The 12,111-nt window shown below is 43.1% G+C and overlaps 1 protein-coding gene across 2 annotated transcripts; it reads right to left on the reverse strand.

Moving 5' to 3' along the window:
- Window positions 1–5,546: 5,546 nt before the first annotated feature.
- Window positions 5,547–10,341, reverse strand: LOC147982372 (uncharacterized). Of its 2 annotated transcripts, none has more exons than XM_087514357.1 (6): window positions 9,963–10,341; window positions 9,132–9,196; window positions 8,722–8,830; window positions 8,336–8,394; window positions 8,139–8,212; window positions 5,547–7,880 (listed from the first exon to the last, which is right to left on the reverse strand). In XM_087514357.1, the coding sequence occupies exons 2-6, from the start codon at window positions 9,182–9,184 to the stop codon at window positions 7,735–7,737; spliced, it is 441 nt and encodes a 146-aa protein (XP_087370483.1). In that variant the 5' UTR covers window positions 9,185–9,196; window positions 9,963–10,341; the 3' UTR covers window positions 5,547–7,734. The 2 variants fall into 2 exon arrangements, with proteins under 2 accessions (XP_087370483.1, XP_087370484.1); XM_087514358.1 differs by having other exon boundaries at window positions 5,547–7,884.
- Between the last annotated feature and the right edge of the window lie 1,770 nt (window positions 10,342–12,111).

The following is a 12,111-nucleotide window of genomic DNA, read 5'->3' on the forward strand; positions in this document are numbered from 1 at the left end:
CGTCCAATATACCGATCTTCACCTCCGGACCATTCCGGAGCTCCTCATCATGTCCGGGATCTCATCCGGGACTCCGAACAACCTTCGGTAACCACATGCTATTTCCCATAACAACTCTAGCGTCACCGAACCTTAAGTGTGTAGACCCTACGGGTTCGGGAACCATGCAGACATGACCGAGACAACTCTCCGGCCAATAACCAATAGCGGGATCTGGATACCCATGTTGGCTCCCACATATTCCATGATGATCTCATCGGATGAACCACGATGTCGAGGATTCAATCAATCCCGTATACAATTCCCTTTGTCCAGCGGTATTGTACTTGCCCGAGATTCGATCGTCGGTATCCCGATACCTTGTTCAATCTCGTTACCGGCAAGTCTCTTTACTCGTTCCGTAACACATCATCCCATGATCAACTCCTTGGTCACATTGTGCACATTATGATGATGTCCTACCGAGTGGGCCCAGAGATACCTCTCCGTTTACACGGAGTGACAAATCCCAGTCTCGATTCGTGCCAACCCAACAGACACTTTCGGAGATACCTGTAGTGTGCCTTTATAGCCACCCAGTTACGTTGTGACGTTTGGCACACCCAAAGCACTCCTACGGTATCCGAGAGTTGCACAATCCCATGGTCTAAGGAAATGATACTTGACATTACAAAAGCTTTAGCAAACGAACTACACGATCTTGTGCTAGGCTTAGGATTGGGTCTTGTCCATCACATCATTCTCCTAATGATGTGATCCCGTTATCAACGACATCCAATGTCCATGGTCAGGAAACCGTAACCATCTATTGATCAACGAGCTAGTCAACTAGAGGCTTACTAGGGACATGGTGTTGTCTATGTATCCACACATGTATCTGAGTTTCCTATCAATACAATTCTAGCATGGATAATAAACGATTAACATGAACAATGAAATATAATATAATAATAACTAATTTATTATTGCCTCTAGGGCATATTTCCAACAACAAATACCTTCGGAGACACCTGTAGAGCACCTTTATAATCACCCAGTTATGTTGTGATGTTTGGTAGCACACAAAGTGTTCCTCCGGTAAACGGGAGTTGCATAATCTCATAGTCATAGGAACATATATAAGTTACGAAGAAAGCAATAGCAACAAACTAAACGATCAAGTGCTAAGTTAATGGAATGGGTCAAGTCAATCACATCATTCTCCTAATGATTTGATCCCATTAACCAAATAACAACTCATGTCTATGGTTAGGAAACATAACCATCTTTGATCAATGAGCTAGTCAAGTAGAGGCATACTAGTGACACTCTGTTTGTCTATGTATTCACACATGTATTATGTTTCCGGTTAATACAATTCTAGCATGAATAATAAACATTTATCATGATACAAGGAAATAAATAATAACTTTATTATTGCCTTTAGGGCATATTTCCTTCACGGACGCCGCGTCGGACAACAACAGCGCGAGCTCATATGAATCTTTGGTCGACGCCCTCCTGCCGCCGCTCTCTGTGTTGGCGCCGGTGCCGCACTCCGCATTTTCGTCGACAAAGGGAAGGACGAACACCGGCGCCAGCAAGGTTGTCATCCCCTCTCTCTCTCTAACTTTCTTATTTTATTTTTACACCCTTGTCACTGTATTGCTCTCTGTTGCTATTGTTTTCTGAATGAAGTGAGCTGCTGATTTTTGATAAAATTTACTTGTTTGCAGATTCTTGTATGGGAAGAAGAAAGATAGAATTGACCTTGTGTACTGACTGTTGTATGGATGTCGATGGCCGTCACCTGTCAAAGGAGGGTAACGCCAGATGTTATGGAGGCGACGCACTCGGCCGACGAGGAGCTCCGGGTCAAAGACGGCGGTGGCTGATGAGAAGAGTCTGCTCGTTGAGGAGGTCATCCACCGTCATGCACATTCTTGGCTTCGGAAGAACTTGGACTTTTTGATTTGGTTCAGTTTGATTTGACTTGGTAGTTGTGGTGCTGTTAAATTATCGGATGCAACATTTGTTTCGCAGGTCTTTACTCCTATGGAGTCGCTGAGGTTGAAGTAGGAGAGGAAGAAAAGACGTCATTGCATATTTGGGTTCAGTGATAAATGCTTCCATGTGTTCTTGATCCCCAGATATGACTTGCTTCTATATGTACTTTTCTTGCTGGTGGAACATAACTAGAACTAATATTTTGTGTGGTTTTACCATGTTCTAATTGTTGAAAAAAATAGAATTTGATGCCCCTCTTTTCCCTTAACAATTTACTATTTGTCCTTCATGTGATGCTCATGTTACATATTTCAACGAGTGCTTCAGGATTACAGGAAGAAGTTGGAGTAAATCCTTGTGGCGTAGAATTCGAGGCAGGCATTAGTGAAACAATAATGAAGGCAACAACAACTGAGAAGCTTTTGGTTTTTGTTCGCTATCGTCTTCAATTTTTGTAAGGGCATGTGATGTCGTCACCGCATGAGGTGGGTAGTGTCCCGGCCATTGGGGACACAGACGTGGTCACCGCCAAGATCGCCTCGTCCTAGACTGCTGGTCATCCACCTCTGACCCTCCCGCCGTACCAGTTGATTCAATTCAGTCCCCATCTCGCTCATGGACATCTATTACTTAATCAACAACGATAGGCGGAAGCTCAGTCTCGAGCATCATCTCAGACACCGGCGCCACCCACACCCACTACATAGGATCATGACTCCACTGCTTCAGTGCTTCACTGGCCACCATGTCTGGTCTAGCGAGGTATGTTCTGCTCTCCATCCTTACTCTCCTTCCCGTTCCTGTCCACTCCCTTCCTCCGCTCTTTCTTTTTGCATGTGCAATGTTGTTAAGGTTCAACTGAGGGGAAAATATGATGGATAGTAAGGAGGAGGTGGGGGACCGGGAGGAAATTGCTGAAGCTGGCAAGAAAGCTTCATAGTTATGTCAATGTTCAAAATTTTGTAGCTAATGATTATTTACCCCTGTTTGTGTGATGTTATGTAAATGATTCTCTCTCTCCTTTTCTTTCTTTTCCACGTCTGAAAACTGCAGATATTGACTGTGAGATGAAATTGTCATTGTTCATAATTTAAAGGTTTGACACAAGGCCGGAGCCAAGAATGCTAGCTTCTTAATGCTACTTCACGGGTTGCCATGCCGATGTTCATAATTTAAAGGTTTGCCCCTTTTGGACAGAGATGGTCGCGTCAAAGGTGTCAATGGCACAGGTTCTTCGCCATGTCAGGCCTCTCCTGTGCCTACCTCATGAAGATACGCCACCAATACATCGAGTTTCCACTAGTTATACTTCTTTACCAATGTAAAGTAGTTAACTGATGGGTTCATTGTATACTCTTTGGGAATCCATTGAGCTGGTACTACATAGACTGAGGACGAGCTGAAGAAAATGTGAGCCATGGGAGGAGAGATTTACTGGAGCAAGGTGAACAATGGTGGCAGCGACAAGATGGGAGACGTCGGAAATGCATGTTTTTCGTTCTTGGTGCCTTGGCTGTCATACACAAAAGTGGATGGGAAATCTGCAAGTTATAGTAAATATCATGGTATTCCTCTCATGCACCTTGTCATCGCATATACCCTCATAACCTTTGCGGCTCGGCCTTTACTATTCGTCGTCTTCTATGTTCCTGACAAGTAGTATTGACTTCTCTTTATTTTGAACCATGTCTGCCAACCATAGACGTAATCTAACTCGTTTGCTATTCTTTTCAATAGGCAAGTTACTTCTTTCAGCAATTACTTTTAGGAGTCAGCTACTGCCATTCCATGGTATGCTTTGCTTTTTGAAAATCGTCAAAGGAAACAAATGCAAAATCCAATTGCGCATGAATTAATGCTGCAAATGAAGGAAATGTGTCACTATGATGTTTAACTAGAAAGCACCCTCCTGGATGGGAATCCAACACCTCGAGTGAAAAAAATGTGACTTTGCTTACTCAGCGCATGAATTAATGCTGCAAATGAAGGAAATGTGTCACTATGATGTTTAACTAGAAAGCACCCTCCTGGATGGGAATCCAACACCTCGAGTTAAAATTTGCGACTTTGCTTACCCAAAGGTGCTAATAGTTATGTTTCCTGGATTGCTAGAATTGACCTGACTTTGACTACTTGATCAAGCTATCGCATCAAAGTTTCAAACTGATTTGCTGCATTCCAAACAAAAATCAATCGTTGGTACTCCAACATACGTAGCGCCGGAAGTTTTTTCCGAGAAAAGAATAACAAGGTAAGTTCTGCGTGTTACAGTATGCGATTATTTTCTCTAAATTTGCAGCAAACTTTTTACTGATAAGAGAACAAGGTAAATAGTGTGTAGTAATATTAGTAATAATTGTAGATGTAACTCAAATTATGATGCAATTTAGAATTGAGTTGAAGGAGATTTTCAATTCTACAATTTTTATTCAAATATGAGTACCTAGATTGCTTACCATGTAGGCAATACACTTCTTTAGAAGATCATCATCATATATTTTTCCATTGAAAGAGAGCAGCATCCATTGGAGGATCCGCGACTCTAAAAGGAAAAGGTCTGAGTACACTTACTATTATCAAAAGAAATAGCTCCATTCACGGTGCTCTTGGGAACTAAAATAAACTTAATGCTAATGATTTTATTTCAATGGTGATGACACCTGCACATGTATGTCATGTTTCTTTAGAAGTTTTAAATTTCCATTTAATGCTTAGGATTAAAAAGAGAAATTTTAAGATACCTGACTACATTCAAATATTCATGAGTAAGCGCACAACAACTTAGCATTTCGTATTTTTTTAATGAGAAACAAGGTCAACCTTGATTATTCAAAAAATAATAAGCATTGACTTTTTTTGCTTTGTTCAGCCTTCTCAATTAACACCTTGTATGATGACTTTTCTGGGTTATGTCTATGAATTGTTCTCGTCATTATCGATGCATAGTGCGATAAAGAAGCCGGTGGTGAGCCGGGGCTCGTGAATTTATTTTGTTTCCGTGTGGCAAGCTCCTTCTGTTGCGTTGCTCATGGGTGTGGAGCCATGGTGACCGAGGAGTTTATTGTTCAGGCCAGGCTTTGCCTCAAAGCTGAGGGTGCGACAGACTTCTGATGCTATTCAAGATCTTGAAAGAAGGTTCTTTGAAGATAGATACATGTCCAAATCAATGTGAGCTGATGCTAGACATACATTTTATTATTGTTTCACCTAGCTTCTGGTGTAGTAGCATCGACATGATTTGCAATGATGTTCTTGCTTATATGGATTTGACAGTTGCATGTTTGTTATTCATTCATGCTGCACAATACCCCAGTGTTACTTTAGAATGAAAGGAAGCCTGAGCTTTATTCAATTGTCTACATGGACAGGTATTGAGCACATTTTGGATGAATAGTTGGATGCCTGGATGCATCACAATTAGATATCCCAAACAAAATAAAAGTATTTTATTTGGTAGGACAAGGTAGTTCTCTAGATTATGCAAGTTCTCAAGAAATAAAAAAGATGTTGCAACCATTTATGCATGTACAAGCAAGATGAAGCGTATATTGCCTGTCACCTATAATGGTTCAATGTTTCTGTAGAACCTTGAAGTTTGAGCATGATTGGTTCGAACGATGAATGGAAATTGACCACATTTACTTGCTGGTCTGAAACTCTGAACATCAGTAAGGATGTGCTGGAACGAGTGTTCTTCAATGTGTGTATCCCCCTTGACTCCTTCAGGTGTCTCCTCTGGTGGTCCGTATTACCTGCGTTGCCATTCTCACCCAACAATGATGATGATGTTGACAACAACACACTCAGTTGGAACTCCATCATGGAGATTGATATGTGAGCTAATGTCCCCATTGCCATGGAGCTTTCCTACATTGATATGCACTAGTGATTGGGGCGCGCCCTTGGCGCGCCGCTTGAGCGGAAGTTCTGCGGTGCCAGGTGAGATAGCGCCCCTTTCAGTTTACTGTTTAGGCCATGCTTGGCATATGTTCATGTAACGGTTTTTACAACACAAAAAGCTGACAACGAGCAAAATGAATCTTAAAGAATAGCTATGCAAATTATAACAGATCCAAGAGAGCAAGAAAACCGCGGTTTATCTATGTATTCAGATCTGGTAGGACCTGCGGCAACTACAAAGAAAATTAGATTACAGCTGAGCTGTGTCGTTTCATAACTAATCTGAGCAAATCTGAAAGCTAGCACAATTAACCCCGGCCAAGTATGCAGGGCACGGCTGCCCCTAAATTCGCAGCCATCGGCCAGACCTTGCCTGAACCGGCTGCTTCGCTCCACCTTCACTCCGAGTAGTCGCTGCAGCCGGCAAGCGTGGCTCCTCCTCCGCCACCACAAGCGCCCAACCCTCTCTCCAAGGCCACCACCCCCTGCTTCCTCCTCACACTCTAGGGTGTGAGTCGGGAGCTCCTCTCCCACAACAATACACACCCTGACTAATCTGTACATAACAAAATAATAGTCCATAGCAATGCACACAATCTATGTGTAAATCATCAAGTTTACATCATCATCGTGAACCCGCTTAGTCTTCAGCACGCGCCAAATAGTCATCACAATTCTTGCAGGCATAATGATGAGCAAAGACAGAAAGGAACCCAAACAGACAAAGAACCCTGCGACAATTAGCTGCAGCATTGATCACAATCAAACATCTCCCCGTTATTGCAGAACATGCTACATCTAGAGTTACTAAACCGAATCATTTAGCTCTTTTTTGAATATGGTAATCGAATTCATCCTTTTCAAGAAAAGTTCAAAGGAATTGTCTAATAGATTATTTTTGTTAATTTATTAAGTACTGCCAAAATCATACCACTTGTATCTATCCTTATCTTAAAAGGGATATGAATTTAATCATATTCATTTCAGTTAAAAAATGTGGTGATAACATGGTTCCAGAACTATTACAGTAACTTATGCATATTTGATTTGTCTCCAGCAATGCGGCAAACTATTCCAAATAATTTAAAATGGCCAAACATTTGAAATAATTAGGATGACCCTAAAATTACAAAAAAAAAATCTTATATATAGGGTACAATGAAGGGAGCATATTTGCAAGTATGAAGTATCTGAATGGTGAATTGTCACATCACTCGACTTCTGCAGTATTATCACATAGTTGAAAAGAGGTGTAAACTCATACATTGAACTAATTCTGCGTGTAATTGGAAATCTGGCTAAAAGTTGTTTTCATCTACGGCCACTACAAAGCAACAATGGTTAGGAGCAGTTAAAAAGAAATGCAAATCCACATGCTGGTAATGACATCCTTTAAAAGTTTCCATAAAAATCATGAACGGATTACCTCATTGATTTTATTTATTTGCTTCGACTTTCTGACTTACTGTTGGTAATGATATCTTTTAAAGGTTTCCATAAAAATACATAAACAGAGTACCTCACTGGTTTTAATTATTTGGTTCGACTTTCTGAGTTACTATTTCCACCCATTTGTATCGTCTTGCACAAGTCGTTTGATGAGCTTATAGAGGATCAGTGCATCCTTATTTTCTTACTTACAAAATGCAGGTAATGATATGATTATCTTTAGGTTCTATGATAATTTTTATATATTCCGACTAAAACGATGATGCCAGTGTTCTTTCTAAACCACAATACACTTTATTTCTCATGATCCTCCAAATTTGGCAGGACGCAAAAACAGCAAAGTTCTAACCAACACTAATAATGAAACAACGTCACGACATGAAAGAGAAGTGCAAAAAACTAAGTACTATGTCCTGAAATCCAAACGAACAGAAATCTATACCTCCGGGAATGTTGTTGTTCTCCTTGATATACTTGTCCCAGTCCAGCGACTCGTCCTTCTCCAGTTTTTTCACAACACCGTTCGCCTTCCGTTGAGGTGATGCCTTCCTTTTCCATTGAGGTAAAGCTTATGAAATGTTAGATGGTCCAATTCAGTTGATATTGACAAACTACGGCACGTTAATTCCATATAAGAAAATGGTATTGACTGTAGGAACCAAATTGCAGTACCAAACTCTCACATAGATTCGAGATCATTAGATGAGACAAATCACAAGAACGGAAATTTATAAATCAACATCAAACAAATTTTGTAGCAACAGAGCCTACACCAGTATATCTTGAAAACAAAAGCAAATCACCTCGAGCCTTTTTCTTATAGGTACGTGCAGACCCATCACTCCTCCTTGTCTTCTTCTTAATTTTATAGCAGACCCTGCTCACCAAATAGAGGCCACACCTTTGATTTCAGTATCTTATCAAATTATTGCGAAGGACTAATGATCTATAGCAGCTACAGAACCATTTTATTAATCAACCTATAGAAGTACACGGTTACCTGATTTGTCCCTTGAGATCATCGGCGAGGGACGGTGACAACAAGGTCTTCAAGGACGCCTAAATATATTAACACTGCAGCAGTTCAGTTTCTGTAAGTGGAACAATGAAAAATCTTATTGTGTATGCCTAATTAATCTAGTCGCAATATGTAACCAGAAGTCTTTATCAACACAAAACAGGGAGGCACACTTTCTTTGGGTCCAATTTTCACAAAATGTTCTTAGTAATTATAGAATGCCACCAATTTAACTGAAGTAAAACTAAGCATGTATGTGCTCTGACTATCATAAGTGCTAGTAAAATCAGTAACTAACTACATATACCAAAGTGTACAATGCTCCAGGTTTGCTAGGGAGACAGGCACAATGGACAGAGGACATGCACCTGAAACATGTTGGGAGTTTGCTTCGGTCTCCCTCTCAACCCAGAAACATATTCAGCAAACCTCTGTGGCTCCTCCATGTTAAGCTTTCCACCTATATTTGACAAGCACCTAAAACGATGGAATTAACATCAGAGATAAACCATAAGTTCTAGGCAAAGAAAAGAGAACTATGAATAAGACAGTGTTGTCAAATTCAGTTTGATAGCTCACATAACCTTTAAAATCATCAGAGTATCAGAATATGGCTACCTTCAAGAAACTGGAAGCAAAGAATTATACTCTTGAATATGACAACACAACAGAATTCAGGAAATTTTAGCCTATCGAATGCATCACTCACATTACTGGGTTTAAACATATAATTATCCAGATTAACTATTACATATCTTGAGAAACACATTAGCCTTACATTCTCCCCAAAGAACACTTCTGGCTGTACAGGCTATGTACAATCAAATCCATCGATAAGCTAACCTGCACGACAGAAAGAGAATCTGCATAAACATCCAGTCCTAGAACTGACAAAATCTACACACAAACAAATTCGCAACAACCGCTCAATTTCATATCCTGCGATAAATGAAACACGAATGAGAAATGCAGAACAGCCTCCTAAATGCTGCAAATCCAAAATCCAAACAGATGTCTGATCGACGCAGGCAGAGTGGAACCATTGAACCAAGCAACCAAATCAGAGCCTCGATCGGACCCAACAGCGAGCAAGAAATGAACCTAGGGTGTCACAGCCTGACCCTTGATTCTGTGTTGTCGTTCTTTATCTCTACAGTTGAATCCAAATTACTACTATGACATGATAACGTATACTTGATCTAATGGAGGGTGTCAGAGCTTTTTTTGCGAATGAACTATATGAGCTTTCTGTAGAACATCACAATAAATAGTGCAGCAGAAGAGATAACAATTCTTGCGAACAATATGAGCTTTCCGTAGAACACCACAAAAAATAGTACAACATAAGAAATAACACTTCTTGCGAACAATACTCAAAATCTTAACACATCAATCGATACAAGAATGCAACAGAACATGGCTGTATAGAAATTTGAATTAATTAATTACGAGAAAATAAAGGAGGAAACAAGATGGGACGGAGTGAACGGGATGGTAGAGGATGGAGTCCTTCCCTGTCTTGTAGTAGAGGAGGCTACTGGAGATTGGGCGTCTCCTCATCGCTCCTTGTCTGAGAAGAATAAAATAGGCAAAGGTGTGTGAATCTCACCTTGATCCCTCACCAAGCCACTCCCTCTGCATGTCTGACACTCGTCATCGCCGAGCCAGCGAGCCTTGCCGTCCCTCGACCAAACCGCTCCCTCTGTCTGTCCCGCGCTCGCGCCCAACCGCCGACCCCGCCTACATCAGCCCCTCCCCGACCCTTCCGCCTGTAGCCGCGGCGCCCGCCTCGCCCCTGTCGCCGCCATGGGAGCTGGTTTGCCGTGGTAACGAGGAAGGGAGATTGGAGGCGCGGCTGTGTTGACGAGGGAGAGATGAGGGAGGGATGTGGCGGCTGTCTGACGAGGGAGGGAGGGAAGGAGGAAGAAGTGCATCGGCTGTGGGATTTGGGGGGCTAGGGTTTGTGGGTGGAGGTAACGAGAGGAGGAAGAAACGGTATCTGGGGGAGGTGTTTTTTCATCCCTTTTTTCTCCTGCAGAAACGGTACCTGCCCAGCCCCTTGTGTCCACGTGGACTGCGTGAGCGGGCGCCCAAGGTGCGCACGTTAATGTGTTTAATTAATGTCATGGAGATTGTGTTTGTATTGCACATATGGAAAACGAATCTACTGGTTGTATTTCTCTCTGCCTTCTTCCAACGATGTTTTTGTTCTATTCTTTTTTTTTTAGAGAGAAATGTTTTTGTTCTATTCTGGTTGGAGCAAAGGACTATACCAAGTGAAATGATATGCAAATTTCTGGATTATATTGCTTCATCAGTGTTGTGCACATGGTAACCTTTCAAAGTTTCTTAAAGCTCTCATCCAAATATTTGTAAGACTTGTAGTGGAGAACACTCTTCTACGTTATTTCTTAAATAAACATAAGCGGTGCATTCTTTCTAGATCAAAGTCAGCACATCAAACATTGAGTACTATGATTTGATGGGTAAAATTGATTTTTTTTATTCCATGGCAACGCACGGGCATTAAGCTAGTGCAACTAATCTGCCATATTTTACGCGAAAAGGGAACTAATCTGCCATATTTTCTTCTTTTTGAATGCAAAAGTATACCATATTTTCGGTTACAACTGAGTGCGTACGTGCCCTATATACCAGGACGACTGGACGGATCGTGTGCTTTAGTTTACGGCCAGCCACCACAAAGCATCCAGTCCACGGTTGAGAATTAGTCAATCATGGACGGCGCCGGCGACCTCCTCGCGGCCGTGCACCTCAGAGCCGCCTCCGCTTACGACCGCGCGCGCTTCGCCGCAGTCTGCACACCGTGGCGCGCCGCCGCGACCAGGCACCGGCCGCTGCCCGCGCTGCCGCTGCTGCTCCTGTCCACGGGCGACGGGAGGCGCGACCGGGAGGCGCGGGCGTACAGCCCGGAGGACGGCAGGGTGCTGCGCGTGCCGCTGCCGTGGTTCCCATGGGGCAACCGTCTCGTCGGGTCCTTCGACGGCGGCTGGATCGCCACCGCGTCCGGCTCCGAACGGCTCCTCGTCGTGAACCTCTTCACCGGCGCTCGGGCGCTCTCCGCGAGACAGAGTGCCGTCGTGTGCGCGTGCCCGAGATCCGAGTGCGGTGAGCCATACGATCAGCGGGTCACCACCGACCAGATCTCCGTCCGGAAAATCGTCTTCTCAGAGGACCCGTCCACCGGCGGCTGCATCCTCGCCGCGATGACATCCTGGTGCAAGATTGCGCTGTGCAGGGTCGGCTGCCCGGACAGCGGGTGGACTACGCGAGGGTGCGGCACGAATAGGTATAGCTGTCTCGTGGACATTGCTTTCTGCAACGGCGTGCTCTATGGATTTAGGTTCCATGAATTGCTCAGGTTTGATATAGGCGTGAACGAAGACGGCGCACCAGTGACCACCTTAGTTCATCGCCTAGACATCAATATGAGCACCTTGCGCATGTCATATGTGAGTTGCGACATCAACTACATCTTTGAACTTTGCGGCAAGCTGGCAATAGCAGTGCGAGTCTGGTCTCGAGACGGCAGCCACAGAGCTCATTTTTACAGGGTTTTTGAGCTTATGGACGATGGCAGAACACCGTCGTCACACAAGTTTAGATGGGCAGAGGTGATGAGCTTGGGCGATCAAGCCTTCTTCCTGGGGCCATCTTGTTGCAAGGCGGTGCATGTGTCAACCGCGAACAGACGCGGCGGGGTGGAGGGAAACCGCATCTACTACTCCCAGAAACAC

This window comes from Triticum urartu, chromosome 3A (assembly GCF_056163025.1).
Source record: "Triticum urartu cultivar PI428250 chromosome 3A, HENAU_Tu73, whole genome shotgun sequence".
Classification (NCBI taxonomy): Eukaryota; Viridiplantae; Streptophyta; class Magnoliopsida; order Poales; family Poaceae; genus Triticum; species Triticum urartu.

Excerpts from the sequence above, each read along its gene's own strand:
- LOC147982372 (XM_087514357.1), bottom strand. The coding sequence starts at position 9,184 with ATGGATTTGATTGTACATAGCCTGTACAGCCAGAAGTGTTCTTTGGGG. Across the intron at positions 8,213-8,335 it reads GATCTCAAGGGACAAATCAG|GGTCTGCTATAAAATTAAGA; the intron begins GTAACCGTGTAC and ends TTTGGTGAGCAG. Across the intron at positions 7,881-8,138 it reads CTATAAGAAAAAGGCTCGAG|GCATCACCTCAACGGAAGGC; the intron begins GTGATTTGCTTT and ends TGGAAAAGGAAG.